Source organism: Gorilla gorilla, chromosome 6 (genome assembly GCF_029281585.2).
Source record: "Gorilla gorilla gorilla isolate KB3781 chromosome 6, NHGRI_mGorGor1-v2.1_pri, whole genome shotgun sequence".
Lineage (NCBI taxonomy): Eukaryota > Metazoa > Chordata > Mammalia > Primates > Hominidae > Gorilla > Gorilla gorilla.
The window spans coordinates 100,589,946-100,608,298 of NC_073230.2; the positions used below are offsets into that span (position 1 = coordinate 100,589,946).

Consider the following 18,353-nt stretch of genomic DNA (forward strand, 5'->3'; position numbering starts at 1 on the left):
CCGTTTACCCACGAAGCTAATTCTGCAGTACTTAAAAATATTTTATATGCTTTATACTTCTTTCAAACTTGAGTCTTGAGCTTGTACTCAACATTGAGTTCAGCCCTGACATCTACTCTTTATAGTTGGTTACCTCTTTCTGAAGAAACAGGCTTCCAAAGAGAGACCAGGGGACTCATTAGATGTCTCATCTACCTTGATGATTGCTACCTTGATGATTGAAAACAGTAACCTGCTTCCTGAATCAAACACAAAACAGGCAACATGCAGTGTCTTTGCTATGCCACAACAGGGACTATTAGAATTTTTCTCACAATTCGGACTTTGGTTTTCAAAAGGGCTTGCGAGGGAAGTTACACACAAGATGGAAAACAATGAACCGAATGAGGACAATAGCCCACGAATTTAGAATGGAGGAAGCCCGTCCACCACAGCGAAAAAGCACAGTACCACATTGGCGGGTGCTCCAATATTTGTGAAATGTTGATGACCCTTTAAATGTTTCTGTGCAACCTCCACAACAAATACTGTGAATCTTGCTTATTAATGCGTTTCTCAATATGTTAAAATTCAGGAAATCATTAAGTCTAGTCCTTAACAGTGAAGGGCAAGCAATTTTCTGTCATTGAAATTACACAAAACAAAACAAAAAGCTCACGCCTGAATTGCTTCGGACTATTCAACTGGGAGATAGAAAAATATATGAAGTAAAGAAGAATAACCTACATCGAAGTTCCTATCTCTTATCTTCCTGAATACTTAACAGCACACTATTAGTTTGTTCTAAACTTTTCTTATATAAAAAGTAGCTGAATACTTTTAGGGAAATGGATTGTTTTGTCTGAATCATCCAGATAATTCAAACAATACATTTTCCTAATAACGATATGGGTGAGTCTGTCCTGCCCGGAAAATGCCCTCTGTCCTACTCAGGACACAAGCCACGCTCAGCTTAAACAGGCAAGGAATTGTCCCCTAGGAAGGAAATACGCCGTTGTCGTTCAATGAACTTTGCAACCAACAGCAAGCCAAACTCTCCCTTGCACACAGTTCGTCAAGTTAATTCTTATTTTCCAAAGGCGCTTTCGTATTTCCATCTTTCAACGACTCCTTCACCCACTGGCACCTAAGGCTTGCCCTAATGCATCCAGCCCCTGCCTCGCGATGGTGCGCTCCGCTTATAATAGCTCCGTCCTGTCCAATAAAGTTGTTTAAAATAAGAAATGTGCCAGATAATAGCCAAGTCCGAAGGAAAAAAAAAAAAAAAAGAATTCCTGGGGTGGTGTATTGGTGTTGGAATGTGCCATTAGTTTTGGAGGGAGGAAAGTCCTTGGTGTGAATTGCCTCGCAGGTCGTAGGCCACCACTGGACCTTCAGTCGTGCACTGCATTAGCGCCGTAATGGCAAAAATACGAAGAAGCGCGCAGGCAGGGGAGCCACGGCCGCGCGCACAGGCAAGAGCTGGAGACGGCTGCGGAGCGCGTCCCCCACGCCCGCGTGGTGCGCTCTGGGGCGGCCCCCTAGCGGCAGGTCGGGGCGGGGCAGGCGGCGGAGAGGCCTGGCGCGCAGGGCGAGGGCGGCTGCGGCGCAGTCTGCAGCATGGCGTACCCGGGGCATCCTGGCGCCGGCGGCGGGTACTACCCAGGCGGGGTAAGTGCTGACTGCGCGGGATCGCGGCCCAGGCGGCTCCGGGGCGCTAAGAGGCCACCTTGGAGATGCTGCGGCCAGCGGGGTGAGGCGCTGCTGGGCGGCTGCCCGGGCTCCTTCCGCCCTCGGCTTCTCCCTGCGCTCGCGGCCTCGCCCTAGGCCCCTGGGGTTCGGCCTCTTCCCACGTTTCCCCCGTCCCTTCTCCTGGATGGCTCTGCGGGGCCAAGGTGAGGGTGGATTGGGACCCTAGAAGCCCACCCTGCGGCTTCTCGGATACGCGGCGTGAAATCGTGTTAATTGGGTGTTGGCCGACCCCCACTCCACCGCACCCCCGCCTTCTTGGTTGCCTCCCAGAGCAACAACAGTCATTTTATTCTAGAATGATATACCTTCCTCCCTTTAAAAAACAAACAAACAAACAAACAAAAACGAGTGAGAAGGGGGATGGAAAAAAGGGGAAAACCTGCTGAAGTAAAAGACCTGTAGGAAGGCAGCCTCGCCGGGCGTCTGGGATGCGCGTTGTCTTGGGAACTGTTTCCGAGACAGGCAGTGTTCCCTCGCCACCCACGAGATACAGCCCGGCCAGACACCTTACCCTTCCCTAGGCTACACCCGTCTCAGAATGTTACCAACTCCAGCCTTCCATCGTTCATAAAACGCTCTTAAAATACCATAAATGCTGTAACAACAAAAGGAGAATTCGAAGCCCTGCCATTCATTGGCTTACCTAGTTTGCACTCACCTCAGTGACCTTCAGGTTAATAGGGATTTTAAAAGTTGCTTTACATATGTAGACATCACTTTCACAGCAACTCTTTATGGTCTAAGTCGCCAGTTTTTAAATTACGGGGTGTGAATGGAAGAGAGGGGTGGAGTGTTGGCAGAGTGTGCCCGGTGGTGGGGAGGTGAGCCTTGTGAAGGGCGGGCAGGCGGGCAGTTGTCTGGCCTTGCACAAAAGCCCTCAGTGGTGAAAGAAGAAAACTTCATTCGGCAGAATGACGTGTATGTGTTTCCTGTTTCACAGTATGGAGGGGCTCCCGGAGGGCCTGCGTTTCCCGGACAAACTCAGGATCCGCTGTATGGTTACTTTGCTGCTGTAGCTGGACAGGTTAGCTTTTCCCTTTAATATTAAAGAGCCGTTATTGTCTGCATTTGTGGTAGCTTTTGATATAGTGACACAGAAAAGTGAACTTCCTGTGCTACTGAGTCCCTTTGCTTCTGCAAAAGAAAAAAAAGTTATTTGTTTCTTATTTTAGTTTTTTATTTCTGAATGTTCAGAATAAATGAGGACAAAGTGTTACTCGTATTTATGTGAGTTCAGTTCGAAAGCAAACTTGTGGTTGAATTAAAGGGTCCAGGATGGTTTCAAGCGAAGAAATTCAAGATCTGGTAAATATAAACCCTTGTTTGTACAACTTAAAGACATATATTAGTAATTACATAGCTGGATTCTAATGGGCACTTTCTTTGGGTTGAACTTGATTGCTAATCATTCACCCCCTTAGGAAATATGGTAAAAACCCACCAGCTTCTAAATAAGGAAGTTACTGTTCCCTTCTTAGTATCAGGAAGTTAATCTTGTGAACAATGTAGTTTCTCTTTGATGCAGATGCTGTTACTAGGTCAGCCCCTCCATGTCCTTATTAGGTGTTATGGCCTGTTGACCCAGAGAAGCAATTAAGGTCAGCTCCCCAAGACCTTTCACTTGTCTGCATTCTGAGTTGTATGACAGGTGCTATCTTACATTGACAGGTACTATCTTACATTGAGAGAGGACACTTCCCTAGTTCATGAGGTCACTGTGTGCAGTAAATATACTGTTGGTATAACCCAGACATGTCCAGAGGGGATGTTTGTTCTTATGAATTCAACCTAGTCTTGTTTTGACCAAAAGCTAGAAATAGCAAAATCTTAATGTGAAAACTGTAGAATATTATGGGATAAAAAACCTAAGACCACTTTTTATGGTGGTACTCTAAGAAATACAGCTTAAGAAATTGAATGGAAAATATAGTCTAAAACTGGAAGACCTTCCCCTTAAGTATCTACTTAAACTGTTAATGATCCGTATCTTTGAAACCACAAGACATGGCAAACCTCAAGACTAGCATTCTTAGATTGCCAGTGCCTCCAGCATGTAAGTGACCCCACCTGCTTAGCTTTCAGCAGCCCTGGCCTGTATTCAGCATACCCATTGTCTTTCAAATTGCTAATCTTGCTCCTCATTTATAACTTATAATACCCAGTGACTTGAAGATTTAGGTATTTTATTTTAAAGTCCCTAAAAATCACATATATCTAGTTCTTTCCCAGTTCAGCCAGTGAATGGGCACTGGGAACCTAATGTGAATCTTCCAGATGTATTTGTGCTCTGAAAAAAATGATTCACTGTATCATAAGAAAAAGTGACCAAGGAGGCCTTTTTCTGTTTGAACCAAGCCTTCTATTTATTGATGTCTGCTTTGTACCTTGCTCTCTCCACCCCCCTCAAAAAAAAATATTTTAAAATGTTTAGCTGTAGCAGTTTGCTAGCTCAGATTGAGAGAAGAGTAGTTGCCAAGACAGACTCTTTCTTTCATCATTAAATTACTTTTGGAAGTGGGTTAAGGAAAAGAATGCCCACTTTTGGAAGGCATTCCTTTTAATAAAAAAAAAGGCATTCCTTTTAAATAAAAAAAAGATACTGATTTTCTTTGTTGTTATTGCTTCATTGAATGCTGAAGGTAAACAACTTGAAAGTACAAATCACTATTATGATTCCTCTAATTTTTTTTCAAAAGGATGGGCAGATAGATGCTGATGAATTGCAGAGATGTTTGACACAGTCTGGCATTGCTGGAGGATACAAACGTAAGTTGACAGTCCCAAAGTTTGTCTAAATGTACTCTTGTGTTTCCTATCTTAGCTGTTACTTGTGATTACAGCCTTCAAGAAAACTGAGCTTGTCGGATCTAGCAAAGTTTAGAATTCCGAAAGCTAAAATACAGTACTATTTCAAAATGTTGATTTGAAAACAGTTTGTAAATCACTCCAGGCTGGGCACAGTGGCTCACACCTGTAATCCCAGTACTTCAGAGGCCCAGGCAGGAGGATTGCTTGAAGCCAAGAGTTTTTGGCTGCAGTAATCTATGATTGTACCACTGCACTCCAGCCTGAGCAACAGAGCAAGACCTTGTCTTTAAAATAATAATAATAATAAATTATTCCATCCTACCTGCCAGTTTAGTGGATTTCTCAGATTTGGGTTTTGTGTACCTAGAACCAGTGAGACAGTTTGGGTGGCCTCCTTCACAGAGGACAAGGTAGGGTGCTGAAATGGAATCTGCCAGGTCGGGTCATTAACTGACATTAGGAACTGATATTTACTGTTATTTGCTAAGAGCCTACTCTGCCCTGACCTGGTGGCACTTAGGGCTTTGAGTTGCTGCCCTGCACCCCTGGTCCCTGAGTGGCCTATCCTGCACTCCTGGTCTCTGAGCTTTGGGCATGCTCCTGCTAACATAAGTGGTTGCCATGACATCCCTCAGGTCTTTCCTCTTCCACTTCATAGAATGTATTCAGGCTAAGTGGGACGTGGCCTTTCTACTTACTGGACCTGCTGCTCCATAATTCAGCCCTTACCCTACCCCTGCCTTTTGAACACTCTGCCATGAGCTGAGAGTAGTAAAATACTGCAAAGATGCTCCATCCCTGGCAGGGCACAGTGGCTCACACCTGTAATCCCAGCACTTTAGGAGGCTGAGGTGGGAGGATTGCTTGAGCCCGGGAGTTCAAGACTAGCCTGGGCAACATAGTGAAACCTTGTCTCTGCAAAAAATTTAAAAATTAGCCAGGCATGGTGGCATGCACCTGTGGTCCCAGCTACTCAGGAGGATGAGGTGGAAGGATTATACGAGCCCAGGAGGCGGAGGTTGCAGTGAGCCAAGATTGTGCCACTGCACTCCAGCCTGGGTGACAGCCTGTCTCAAAAAATCCAAAAAATTGCTGCATCCCAACCAGGGGCTTCTCATCATCCAACACATATGAAGTGGTTCCTCTTGAAATTAGATCTTGAACATGATAGATTTCCAGGGTAGAGAATAATGTCTTAGTTCAAATACATTACCTGCCAACTTCTTTGCCAGTTGTTAATTGAGACAAAACATCAAATTGAAGACCCAATTTCATGGTTAGCTGTGGATTAAAATGTTCAAACTAGAATTCACAGCTGTGAATTTATAGTGGCCTTTTTTTAAAAACTATTTGACATGGCATGTATTAGATGGCTGTCTTTGAAGTCTTTGCATTTGTTTTCATTATCCTTTGTTTTATGTGACTTTAGTATCCTATTACTCTTTCCTAATTGGAGGAATAAATACAAACGAAGAACCTTTCAAGTTCCTGTTATTTAATCTAGTCCTAAACAAAATAAGCACTTTTTGGATTAGGGGATGTTTTTCTTTACTGTGTAGGCAGTACATTTAAATTGTTAATTGTTACGCAATTGAGCTGGTAAACAAGGTAGGCCTGCCTATTAGCAGGGTTTATCAAAGTGCAGTGAGATCACAGCATGGCCTGTTATTCTACATCCTTTCAGTAGATGAAGTGTGGCAGATTTTAGAATCTGACTAACAAAATGGGTTGTATATTCTTAGAGAGCAGTCCTTTTAAAATTTCATTGAGAAAGCCACATTTAGTGATGGCCTTAGATCAATGCATTAAAGAGAAAGCATTTCCTGAATCATGGGGCCTATGTGATTGAATCCATTTGCCTACTCTCTGGTGGCTGTACTGAACCACAGAACCATCCTGCCTATGAGGTGTCAGTGTTTTGTAATGCAGATATTATATGGCCATTAGTCTTTTAAACCCAACTTCCAAACCAAAAAGCACAGATCCGAATTGGATGAGCAGGTGGGATACTCCAGCTCAGAGCCTATGGGCCCTTCTTAACCAGTTTAAAAGGAAGCAGTCATACCTAGAGGTGGAGTTGGTGAGAGAAGTTGTGTTCCAGTCAGTAAGATTGTAATTCAGCTTCTCTTTTTTCCCTGAATTTAGTTGTTCGTCTGTGGTAAGGTTGAGAGAAACAGCTGGAGGTAGGGCTTTCCTTCTAGGTCCATTATATTGTATGTTTCTGTGAGAAGAAAAGATGTTTGAGGCATTCTAGTAGAATGAACAGAAGAGAAGAAAAAGAGTAAAGGTAAATTACAGCAGAGATTCTTTGGAAATTATTAAAATTAACATTTAATTTAAATAATTTCAAAATGTTGAATTAATAATTTTAATTATAATTTATAGTTATAATTATATGTAGTTACATTTACGTAACTAATATATAATACTTATAATTTTAATTAATTTTAAATAATTATTTAAGAATCAACACTAATAAAAGCTACATTATTAACAAAATTGAGAAAGAGTTTTCCTTACCAAAACTTATTGGACATCAGCGTTCTAGTTCATTGGAACTGTCTAGAATGGTGTATTTTTTGTTCATTCACTTTTGTTCACTGCCATCTCACTGCCCTTTCAGATCCTTCTCACAAAAGATGACCAGATTCCTGATCTTCCTGATCTGTCCCTCTCCTCCTCAGTCTTTACTAACAGCTTAGAAGGAATTCAAGGTCCTCTGTAATGCACCCTCCCCTGACCAAACATATTTTCTCCCACTCCTTTTGTACTCTTTGAAAGTCATATTGAGCTATTCACTTACGCTTTGCCTGTCCTAGGCCTTCTACTTCTTTGCTTATGCTGGTCCTTAGCTGTCACCAAATGCCCCCATCATTCTTGTCATTCAAGGCTTGGCTTAAATTCTATGTCTTCTACAAAGTCTTTCTTGATTCTCTTACTGGGAAGGAGCCTCTCACTTCTCAATCCCTTCTGGTACTTTCTGGCCCCTCCATTATAATTCAGCACTCTACCATGATTAGGGTTGTATGTGTATGTGACTTATCTTTTCCTTAGACTGTCAGCTAGGACAGTATGCAGTTTCACAACTGTATCTGCAAAGTTCCTGTTACCCTGAGCCCTGAACATAATAAGTACTTAACAGTGGCTGTTGAGTTAATGAATATGGAAAATTTTCTATGTCAGAAAAATTATAGCCCTGTAGCCTCATTGGCTTTTTGATTTAAGATTATACATTAATTTTTGAGCATTAGTAAAGATCAGAAAATTTTATTCAAAAAACATTCCTTCTTAGACGATCTAAGAAAGTTGTACATATAAAGTGCAGGGCTCTACAGCTTCCTGCGTGGGGGTGAGAATTTGGTGCCATCCATCCATACCAGTGCATTTTTAGTGAATACTTCCTATGAGCTAGGTGCTGGCTCTGTAGCCACAATCAATGCCTGGGTGTTGGGAAAAGCACTGGGATAAGTAAAGAGAGAGGCTGTGGAATCACATAGAATGGGCACATAACCCAGACAGGAGTCAGGAAAGTTTTCGTTGCAGAATTGATACCTAAGCTGAGCAGAAATGAGGCTGACCATGAAGTGAGTGGGATGGGGAAGTTGTGTCCTAGGTTGTTAGAACAGCATGTGCAGAAGACCCAGAAATAGCGTGGTTCAGTCAAGAAATTGAGAAATTCTCCATGAAGATAGTGTACGGGGTTGAACAAGAGTAAGAGATGAGCCTGACTCACAAAATAAGTGTGTTACCTTATGTGCCCGTTAAGGTGCTTGGACTTTATCCTGAGAGCAGTAGATCACTAATACTGGGTTTTGCATAGGAGAGCACATACTACCCCTGACTGTAAAGACTAATAAATTGGGGGACATGGAAGTAAAACAAGAGTCAGAGATGCCCATTAGGGAGCTGCTGGAGTCATACAGGTGAGAGAAATGCTAACTAAGGAGACAGTGGGGCTGGAAATGGGCTCTACAGCTGTTTAGAAGGTGATTGATTATTGGTGGAGAGGGAATTGAGGAGGCTCCCAGGTTTCTGGCTTGGGTTACTGCTGAGTGGATGGGGGTGCCATTCATTAACAGAGACAGAGAAGCTGTCTGCCTCATAGCCCCTTCAATACCTTCATGTGAGCCCAACACAGTTGGCTCTGCGCTGTGGTCGTCAGGCCGTCCAGAGCAGTTCTTAAACTTGAGCAGCATTGGCATCACCTGGAAAGCTTACAAAAACCAGATTGCTGGGTCATGCCCTAGAGTTTCTCATTCAGAGGTCTGGAGTGAGTCCTGAGAATTTCACCTCTAACAGGTTTCCATGTGATGCTGGTTCAGGTTGAACCAGCTTCTTTAACATGAATATATATCACCTGCACGTTTGCTAAAATTCAGCTTCTGATTTTATTGGTGTAGGGTAAGGGCTGAGATTCTGCAGTTGTTCAAGCTCCTGGGTGATGCTAATATGGCTGGTCCAGGAATCACACTTTGAGTAGAATGGTGGTCTCAACCTTGGCTGCTCACTAGAATAATCTGAAAAGCTTTTTAAAAATACAAATACCTGGGTCCCACACTCAGAGTTCCTGATTTAATTGTTCTATGGTGCAGCCCAGGTATCAGAATCTTTTAAAGCTTTGATTCTGATAAGCACAAGTGTGGAGAACTACAGCTCCAAATTAGAGGGACTTCATACCTCCACACAACTTAAAAGTCAGAATGAAGAATCTACCAGCTCTTTCCCAAACTGTAAAAAGTGCTTCCTCCTCCTCTCACCTCAGAGAATATTATCTGTGGATCAAATGGAGATTGAAGGACCAAAATAGAAATAGTCACTAGTCTTTTATTTCCAGTAAAGCATATACCAAACACAGGAATCTATTAAATGTGTAAAACCTATAGTTTGCACTGTTGGGAGACATTACAGTAATGAGCGCAGTTGTGTTTTAATTTCAGTTTGGTCTGAGAAAAAATATGAAGCTAGAAAGAGCTGTTAAAAATGTTAGTTCTGTGTGTTAACAAGCTTGCAGAATTTATACCAGCTTTTCCCACGTGACCCTTGTCACTTCTGCCATTTAGCATTATACCTTCTTTGTACCTATACAATTTTTTCAGTCATTGATTCCCATTAATTCAATGTAAGAGGTTGTTTTTAATTTCCTAATGCTTAGATTACCAGTAACCACACCCATTGCATGTGCTCTGGTTTGGTTACATAAGTGAGGTACCAAAATGCCCTCATAATACTCCTAAACTGTAGGTAAATTAAAAAGGCTTCTGAATAGTGGCCACCACTGAATTGGTCATGGGGTCTTATCTAGAGTACTCTTATTTAACACATAATTCTAACAACCATATTTATCTGGTTTCATATATAAGCTAAGAGGTCATAGACTATTTGAGGTAGTCTATGCTCAGTACCTGACATTGAAGGGAAAATAGAAAAACAAGTAATCAGACACAAAATTAGCAAAACCAGCAATTTATAGTCATTTATGAGTAGGAACAAAGCAACCCTGACTTCCCACCCACCATGTTGGATATAATACATTATGATTCGTTATGGTGACTTGAACTCGCTATATTACAGTTTCAAAGCAAGAAAGTATGAACAGTACTATGTAATACTTTTTTTTTTTTGAGATGGAGTCTTGCCCTGTCACCCAGGCTGGAGTGCAGTGGCATGATCTCAGCTCACTGTAACCGCCTCCTCCCAGGTGCAAGCAATTCTCTTGCCTCAACCTCCTGAGTAGCTAAGATTACAGGTGTGTGCCACCAGGCCTGGCTAATTTTTGTATTTTTAGTAGAGACGAGTTTTTGCCATGTTGGCCAGGCTGGTCTCAAACTCCTGACCTCAGGTGATCCGCCTGTCCCGGCACCCCCCAAAAGTGCTGGGATTACAGGCGTGAGCCACCATACCCGGACTATGTAATACTTTTTAAAAGGAATTCTGTCAAAGTTATTTAAATCAAATTTGGGTTCCTAGCAAAAAATCTTCTTTATGGAGAAAAGGCTACTTTGAAGTTCCGTATGATTAGTCACACGTAAATTGATAGCATATAAAAATAAAAGTGTATAATAACCATATTTCTAATTAATTTGAATGTATCCAGTGTAATGTGAATTTTTGGATTTGTGTTAATATATATGTACTTTTCTTGATTTAACAGCTTTTAACCTGGAGACTTGCCGGCTTATGGTTTCAATGCTGGATGTATCCTTTACCTTGATTGTTGTCTAGAATAATTTTTTCTAAAATTCTAAAGGAATTCATCTTAGAAGTAATATCTAGTAAACACAAAGTAATAAATGATCACTAAAAAGCTTTCTGAAATAATTAGCTTCTATTATAGGGTGGAATTTGGTGTGAATAAAGGAAGAAAAGAAATTTAGTAAACAGAATGTTGTTCAGGAATTCAAGGAAACATCAGAGTATTATAGAACAAGTACAGAGTCCAGAGTGTCAGGACAGCTTTTTTTCTTTAACATTGATTCCTCTGCAAGTGTTGGGATTTTTCACATCCCAGTTGTTGGACTGAGTTTAGGTAGTGCTGACTATCCAGTGCATTCCATCCCACCTCATTTGTCTGAGGGGACTAAACAAGGGAATATTAGTACCAGAGATGATGCTAGGACAGAAGGGCAAACAGCATAGCCTGAAGCACCCACAAAGTACAGCCTAGTTCCAGTAACAAGACCGCTTTTTATAAGTGGTTCACAACGGCAACGCTATTTCCTTATAATCAAGTCATGTAAGTTATCTTTTCCCCACAGTAAAAATAGGCACTTGAGCTTTTCCTCCATAGCCCCTTACTATTTTTAAATCATTAATTTTACATCATACCAAGAATAATCTACAATAACTTTTTTAGCCATTGAATATTGAATTCCCCTTATCCTTGATCTTTCATTTAATCCTTAGAAAATATCGCAAAATACAGCTCTAATCCTTGATTACAGTTCAGAGAGATATGTCTGGCACAATGGGTTTCAATGAATTTAAAGAACTCTGGGCTGTACTGAATGGCTGGAGACAACACTTTATCAGTTTTGACACTGACAGGAATGGAACAGTAGATCCACAAGAATTGCAGAAGGCCCTGACAACAATGGGTAGGTATGGCTTACTAGAACTCTCCATTCATTGGTAGAATTAAGTTGATTTTTATTTTTGAAACTAGGCTGGGTACAGTGGCTCACACCTGTAATCCCAGCACTTTGGGAGGCCAAGGAGGGTGGATTGCCTGAGCTCGGGAGTTCGAGACCAGCCTGGGCAACACAGTAAAACCCCGACTCTACTAAAATACAAAAACATTAGCTGGGCGTGGTGGCATGCACCTGCAGTCCCAGCTACTCGGGAGGCTGAGACAGGAGAATCACTTGAACACAGGAGGCAGAGGTTGCTGTGAGCCGAGATCACACCACTGCACTCCAGCCTGGGCGACAGAGTGAGACTCCCTCTCGTAAATAAATAAATAAATAAATAATTGCTACCTGAAGGCAGTTTCTGTTTTCTTAGAAATTGTGTGTGTTCATAATTAATATGAGTCTGCAGTCTTAAAAAATAAAATAGTGCTTGATTATTTTATTTTTTAATGAGCTTCTGCAATCCTTTAACCTTTTTACTGGATGGCTTTTCTTTTAGGATTTAGGTTGAGTCCCCAGGCTGTGAATTCAATTGCAAAACGATACAGCACCAATGGAAAGATCACCTTCGACGACTACATCGCCTGCTGCGTCAAACTGAGGGCTCTTACAGGTGAGTTCTATAAGGTCGTGTCATCACCACAAGCCAAGACACAGTTTTTATTACATTTCATCTCTCAGTGCTTCTCAACTGTTATTCTTCCCAAATTTTTTCTTGCTTTAGTAGTTTTTTTCAGATTACTATTAAGCATATCTGGCAAAATAATTTTTTGGTTTTTTTTCCAGAATTTATTTTAGATTAGTAAGTAATCTGCCATTAAAATAAACAATTAAATTTTACTAAAATGTTCTAAAACACAATCAGCTAACTTGTGCATTTTTGATCAGATAATAATGAATTTTTCCCCAGAATGTGAAATATTTGGAAAGAGTGAAATTAAAATAAAATCCTTTTCTATAGGGCAGAGCTGAAATGGTAGAGAAACTGATTACAGCCCATTTGTTATATTGGGGACTCTTTATCTGTTTCTTAAGCAGTATCTTTGTTATTAAGAAGCTAGAAATTCGGTGCTTTTATCACAATGAGGTAATGGCCATGGAAGTTGCACAGCTTTTACTGACTTTGGGTAAGGTATTTTCTCCAGATGTAAAAAAGCAAAAAAACAAAAAACACAGCTGGCCAACTTCTGCCTGTTACTTTGTTGCATATTAAATCTTTTACTATTCATATAGTTGGCTTCTTTGCTTTGGTCTTTTGTTTATGTTAATTGGTTGCACAATTTAAATGTTACTGCAATGTGAATTCAATGCCAAAATAACTAACTTTTATGATTTTAGAAAAACCATTTAAAGAAAAACCATACATTTTACTGTGTTGTTTTACAGACAGCTTTCGAAGACGGGATACTGCTCAGCAAGGTGTTGTGAATTTCCCATATGATGATGTAAGTCTTAGAAATTAAGAGATATAGTAGATGAAAAGGATGTACACCAGATGGGTATCCCTTTGAAATTAGCTGTTAAGAATATCTTAAGGATGCCAGAGACATAAGGGATTCAAAAGTTAGAAAGAGTTTTCATCCAGAATTTATTATTTTCATGTATTAGTCTTAACTATAGTGAGACCATGGTTTGATTTGCATTCAGAGACCTGGGTTCAAGACCCAGCTTGTTGTATTTATTAGCTGGGTCACTTAAGCAGGTTTCTTAATTGCTGTGACACTATATGAATAAAGAAGATATAGTAGTAATGGCTTTTTCACTGAGCCATTGTAAGATTTCTATTAGAAATGCCCTTGAAAAACACTATGCAGATATACTATCTGCTTTTGTCTTCTGTAAACAAATCATGTCAGTCACTGAGAATAGGTAACAGCTCAATAGCTTTGCATACCTATGTTCTTCATTGAGGGCATAAGGCAGGCACCAACTTAAATCACAATTTTTTTTTTTTGAGACGGAGTCTCGCTCTGTTGCCCAGGTTGGAGTGCAGTGGCGCAATCTCAGCTCACTGCAACCTCCACGTCTCGGGTTCTAGCGATTCTCCTGCCTCAGCCTCCTGAGTAGCTGGGACTATAGGCATGTGCCACCACACCTGGTTAAGTTTTTTTGTATTTTTAGTAGAGACGGGGTTTCACTGTGTTAGCCAGGATGGTCTCGATCTCCTGTCCTTGTGATCTGTCCGCTTAGGCCTCCCAAAGTGCTGGGATTACAGGCGTGAGCCACTGCTCCCGGCCAAATCACAATTTAAAACAAGTTATTTACTAAACAGCCACACTAAACAAGGGTAGGGTAAGGCCATGTAATCAGTGTGAACATAACCTAGTGCCATCTTTGATGGCATTAGCTGGATGTATATAACAAAGCTAGAGAGATTGGTTACTTGTTTCTTCAGTTTTTGCTCAGCCATTGATTTAAAAACAAAAAACAAAACAAAACAAAAACTTGTAGAATTGACTGTAATCACTGAATATTCCATTCTCCATTACAAAATATAAGATGCATGTATTTTTGGTTTAGCAGCTGCTGCAGTTATAAGTACACTTTTAAAAGCTTAGTATGTGTGTGTGAATATGCTTATTTTACCTGCTTAAGGGTAACATGCGTTACCTTTAACATGCGTTAACTTCTTAGTTGACAGTCCCCTTGCTGTTTCCAAAGATCAGAAGGCTGCCTGGGGAATGGAAAGAAAGACCATGGGCTTTGACTTCAGATGGGGCTACTTAAAAGATTTCTAAACATCCTGATCCTTATTTTCCTTTTCTCTAAAATAGGGATAATCACCTTGACCTTGCAATAGAGCTGCAAGGGTTAGCAGTGCACAATACCTTAGTAGTGTAGGGAACACTGATAGAGCAGAATCTATTGCTTTATGTTTAGCGGGGAAGCCAACATTTCACAGCAAATACTGGTATTTCTAATCTCAGGTATCTGAAGGGTTAGCTGTTCTGTTTCTGTGCATACATACGCTTGCATGCTACAATTTATTTTAATAAAGTAGATTTTAAGGCAATAAACTGTTTAAGGTGTTCCATTAGAGTAATGGGGTAATACTGTGCGGTTTGGAAATCCCCACGTGATAACAACAGTATAAACTCCAGTTGTTTGTGTTTGTGGTAAGTGTCTTTGACCACGGCCATTTCTAGTCTTAGATATTATTTGGAATTTAAATAATTATTCAAATAGTTATTTAAATTATCCATTGAAGTTATATCTGCTTTCTCTAAGAAGTTTTGATGTGAGAAACCCTATGGATTTTATATTAGACTGCTTCCCTAAAAAAAGGAAACTTTTCCATCTATCATTTACTCATATCTTAGAAAGTTGTAGGGGTTGTTTTACCCATGTTCAAATTAGAAAACCAAATGTAAGCTGCCAGAAATAGGCTGTGCCGTATAAGTGCTTTGAGGTCTGTCATATAACGCTGCTTTTTCTTTCAGTTCATTCAATGTGTCATGAGTGTTTAAATCAAGAGGAAGCTGCATGAATGTAATCAACATTCCAACTGGAGCTCTCCTTTGCTTGTCCTCTTTGCCTTCCGTAATATGTATAAACTTACATCACGACTTTCTCTCAACAGCTGTTGTAAAGTTTATTACTTTATGTACAACTGAAGTTTTGTTTTAGTTTTGATAATAAATTCTTTGGAACTTTAATAAGATCTAGTCTGTTACACCATTTAGAACTTTCCTGAGCCATTATCAGTCATGCCTTATTTTCTTGCTAAAACTCTATGTAAATTTAAGTATGCAAAATGTTTAAGTCACATTATTTATTTTTCATTGTGAGACACTAAAAACTGTTCATCAGACTACAGCTGTTATCTTTCCTCTCCTACAAAGAATACTCCACACATAAAAACTTAGGTAAATGACATAGACACACTTGGGTGAAATAAAACAACAAAAAAGGTAATCCAGTAATCCATGTCAGGATTCACCTTAGTAGAAGTTTAGCACAGGCCCTTCAAAACCTGTTGAATAATTTGATTGGCAAATACTATCTGTCACCAAGTCCCTTTTTGTCATCTATTTAAACCTTTGTTAACTCTCCTTAAAAATCTTGTACATTATAAGCTTAACTATATAAAAAGAAAATTGATAGAAAAAGACTAAGGGAATATATGAAAATATTAACAATGTTTATTTTGGATTAATGGAATTCTAGATGACTTTAATTTTCTTTATATATTTCAGTATTTTTCAGATTTTCTATATGCTTTCCTTTTAAAATCAGATTTTAGTTTTTAAAATACTGATACATCCATTTTGATATACCATGTATTCACACTTTAAAAAATATACATAGCAGAGTATTGGAAAGTATGTACCAAAACATTGATCTGGCTACCACTGGGAGTCAGGATTATGAGTTCATCTTCTTCCTTCTTACTGCTTTTCCAAACATTCTCCAGTAAGCAGGTACTACATTTCTAATGGAAGGAATTTTTTAAAAAATTTTAAGCTGTACACTTTCAAGTAAGATCTGAATTCTAATGCTGGCTTGTGCCTCTTCCTATGTGGTTTGGTCATTATAGATAATGCCAAGTTTCAGTTTCCCCATCTTTGAAAAGGAGATAATATGTTATCTCTTGGGAGTAGTTCTGAATATGAAGTGTGTTGATACAAGAAGCACTGACAATGTTTCTGTTTCTTAAATTTAAAACTGGCCTGGTTTGCCTTTTTTATCAAGAGAGCTTAACAGATAAAAAATGAAATTAGTCTATTTTCTACTTGCCAGCAGAGTATCTGTCTTATTTTAGGATGCAGTGTGAAACTTACCATTCAACTGAACAACTAGTTGTCAACTAATGAAAATAAAACATTTTCTCTAAGCATCTTTAGCCTCATTTCACTATTAATTTTTTAAAATATTGTTAAAATATATATTATTCAAACCTAACATATAACTATGGCAAGTAAGTTAGCCCAGGTTACATATCAGAATGTGAAGCAGCCTGCTATATATTACACAGTGACTATAGATTGCATCTCCATATATTGTCTGTGAGTCCCTAAAGCTCTGCTTGAGTCTGGGCTATCTAGAAAAGGGCCAAAAAGGGGCTCAGAGGATTAGGAGGCAGGGAGCTCACCTTCAGTGTCCTAGCACCTGCTGTTTGGTTTCAACTCACCAGGGTCCTCTGAGGAAATCATAGTTTAAGGAAATGGTAATTTCCTGGTTGAGGATAAGCAGTAGAGAAGGCCCTTGCTGAAGGATATGGGCCGTATTTGAACAAGTCCCAAGGTGTGCTGCATCAGTTGTGGTTCTGAATTGGCTTTGGGTTGAATACAAAAGCATCCCTCTGACATTATATTAGTTTGTTCGCACACTGCTATAAAGATATTACCCAAGACTGGGTAATTTATGAAGGAAAGAGGTTTGACTCACAGTTCCACATGGCTGGGGAGGCCTCAGGAAACTGATAATTATGGCGGGAGGGGAAGCAGGCACCTTCTTCACAAGGCGGCAGGAGATGGAAATGCAAGCAGGGAAGTGCCAGATGCTTATAAAGTCATCAGATCTCATGAGAACTCACTATCACAAGAACATCATGGGGGAAACCGCCCCCATGATCCAATCCCTTCCCTCCCTCGATGTAAGGCTTACAGGTCCCCTCCCTGGACACATGGGGATTACAATTCGAGATGAGATTTGGGTGGGGACACAGAGCCAAACCATATCAGACATCATTCAGTTAATTCCGTTTTAATTATTGATACCTCAAAACGAATCTCTTTATCTCCTCCCCTTCTACTTTCACCCATTCTTTCCAAAAGCATGGAGCATAGTTTTCAGTATGTCCCTGCAGTTGGAAAAAGTTTCCTTCCCGTTGACAAATTTGATGTATTCATCTCCTTTAATTACAGCCAGTCTTCATTACAAGTGAAATCTCCTGTTGCCTTATTTCTATTTTATGTTGGGTTGTGTTTAATTCATTGTATACTTCTAGTGTAGCCTCACCCACTACTTTAAAATTATTTCCTGGTCTGTTTACTTTTTCTTAAAGAATCTAGTTGGAGCGTGGTAAAGCTGTGAGCTCAAGCTTGAATACTGCAACTATTTGGAGAATTAAGCTCCTCAAATCACCCTCATTAGGATTTAATTTTATTTTGGAGATGTGTGCTTTACTCATGTGTTTCAAGAGATCCATGATTTATGAAGTACTTTTAACACATTGCGTGCACTTCCATAGGAATGTGGCTGCTAGAGACCTGGTGCTTCCTGGGGATAGTTGGCGTAGATTTGCACCACAGCAGTCATATTAAATTAAAGCTCTTGCTTCTACTGAGCCAAATTGGAGTTTAGACTGTCCTTCAGCATGATGTTCCAGGTGGTACCATCAAGTCCGTGAGCTGGCTGCCATCTGTGAACTAGACTTTGCTTTGGCTCAGCCGAGTTACTGTTTCAGTGTTCATCTAAATGACTTATTATATGACTAAAATATTATAAATGCAAGAAATGGAGCTATATGTAATCACCATAAACTTTTAAAATCTCATACTAAATGTACAAACCCTTCATCAGTGACTTCCTTCTCTTTTTCTCACATTAAAACAATACCTTGACTACTTATAACTTATTAACTATGCAGCCTATGAGCAGATGGCAAGAACCCCGCAAATGCCAGAATAATGACGGGTAGGTAAAATGCCTGCCTGGAAGATGAAAAAGCCAGGGTGGAACAGT

At 40.1% G+C, this 18,353-nt stretch overlaps 1 protein-coding gene across 1 annotated transcript; it reads left to right on the forward strand.

The window, feature by feature from the left end:
- The first annotated feature begins 1,515 nt into the window (after window positions 1-1,515).
- Window positions 1,516-16,503, forward strand: SRI (sorcin). Its single transcript, XM_004045694.5, has 8 exons — window positions 1,516-1,650; window positions 2,672-2,755; window positions 4,428-4,497; window positions 10,691-10,734; window positions 11,486-11,633; window positions 12,166-12,279; window positions 13,053-13,111; window positions 15,107-16,503. The coding sequence occupies exons 1-8, from the start codon at window positions 1,600-1,602 to the stop codon at window positions 15,131-15,133; spliced, it is 597 nt and encodes a 198-aa protein (XP_004045742.2). The 5' UTR covers window positions 1,516-1,599; the 3' UTR covers window positions 15,134-16,503.
- Window positions 16,504-18,353: the final 1,850 nt, after the last annotated feature.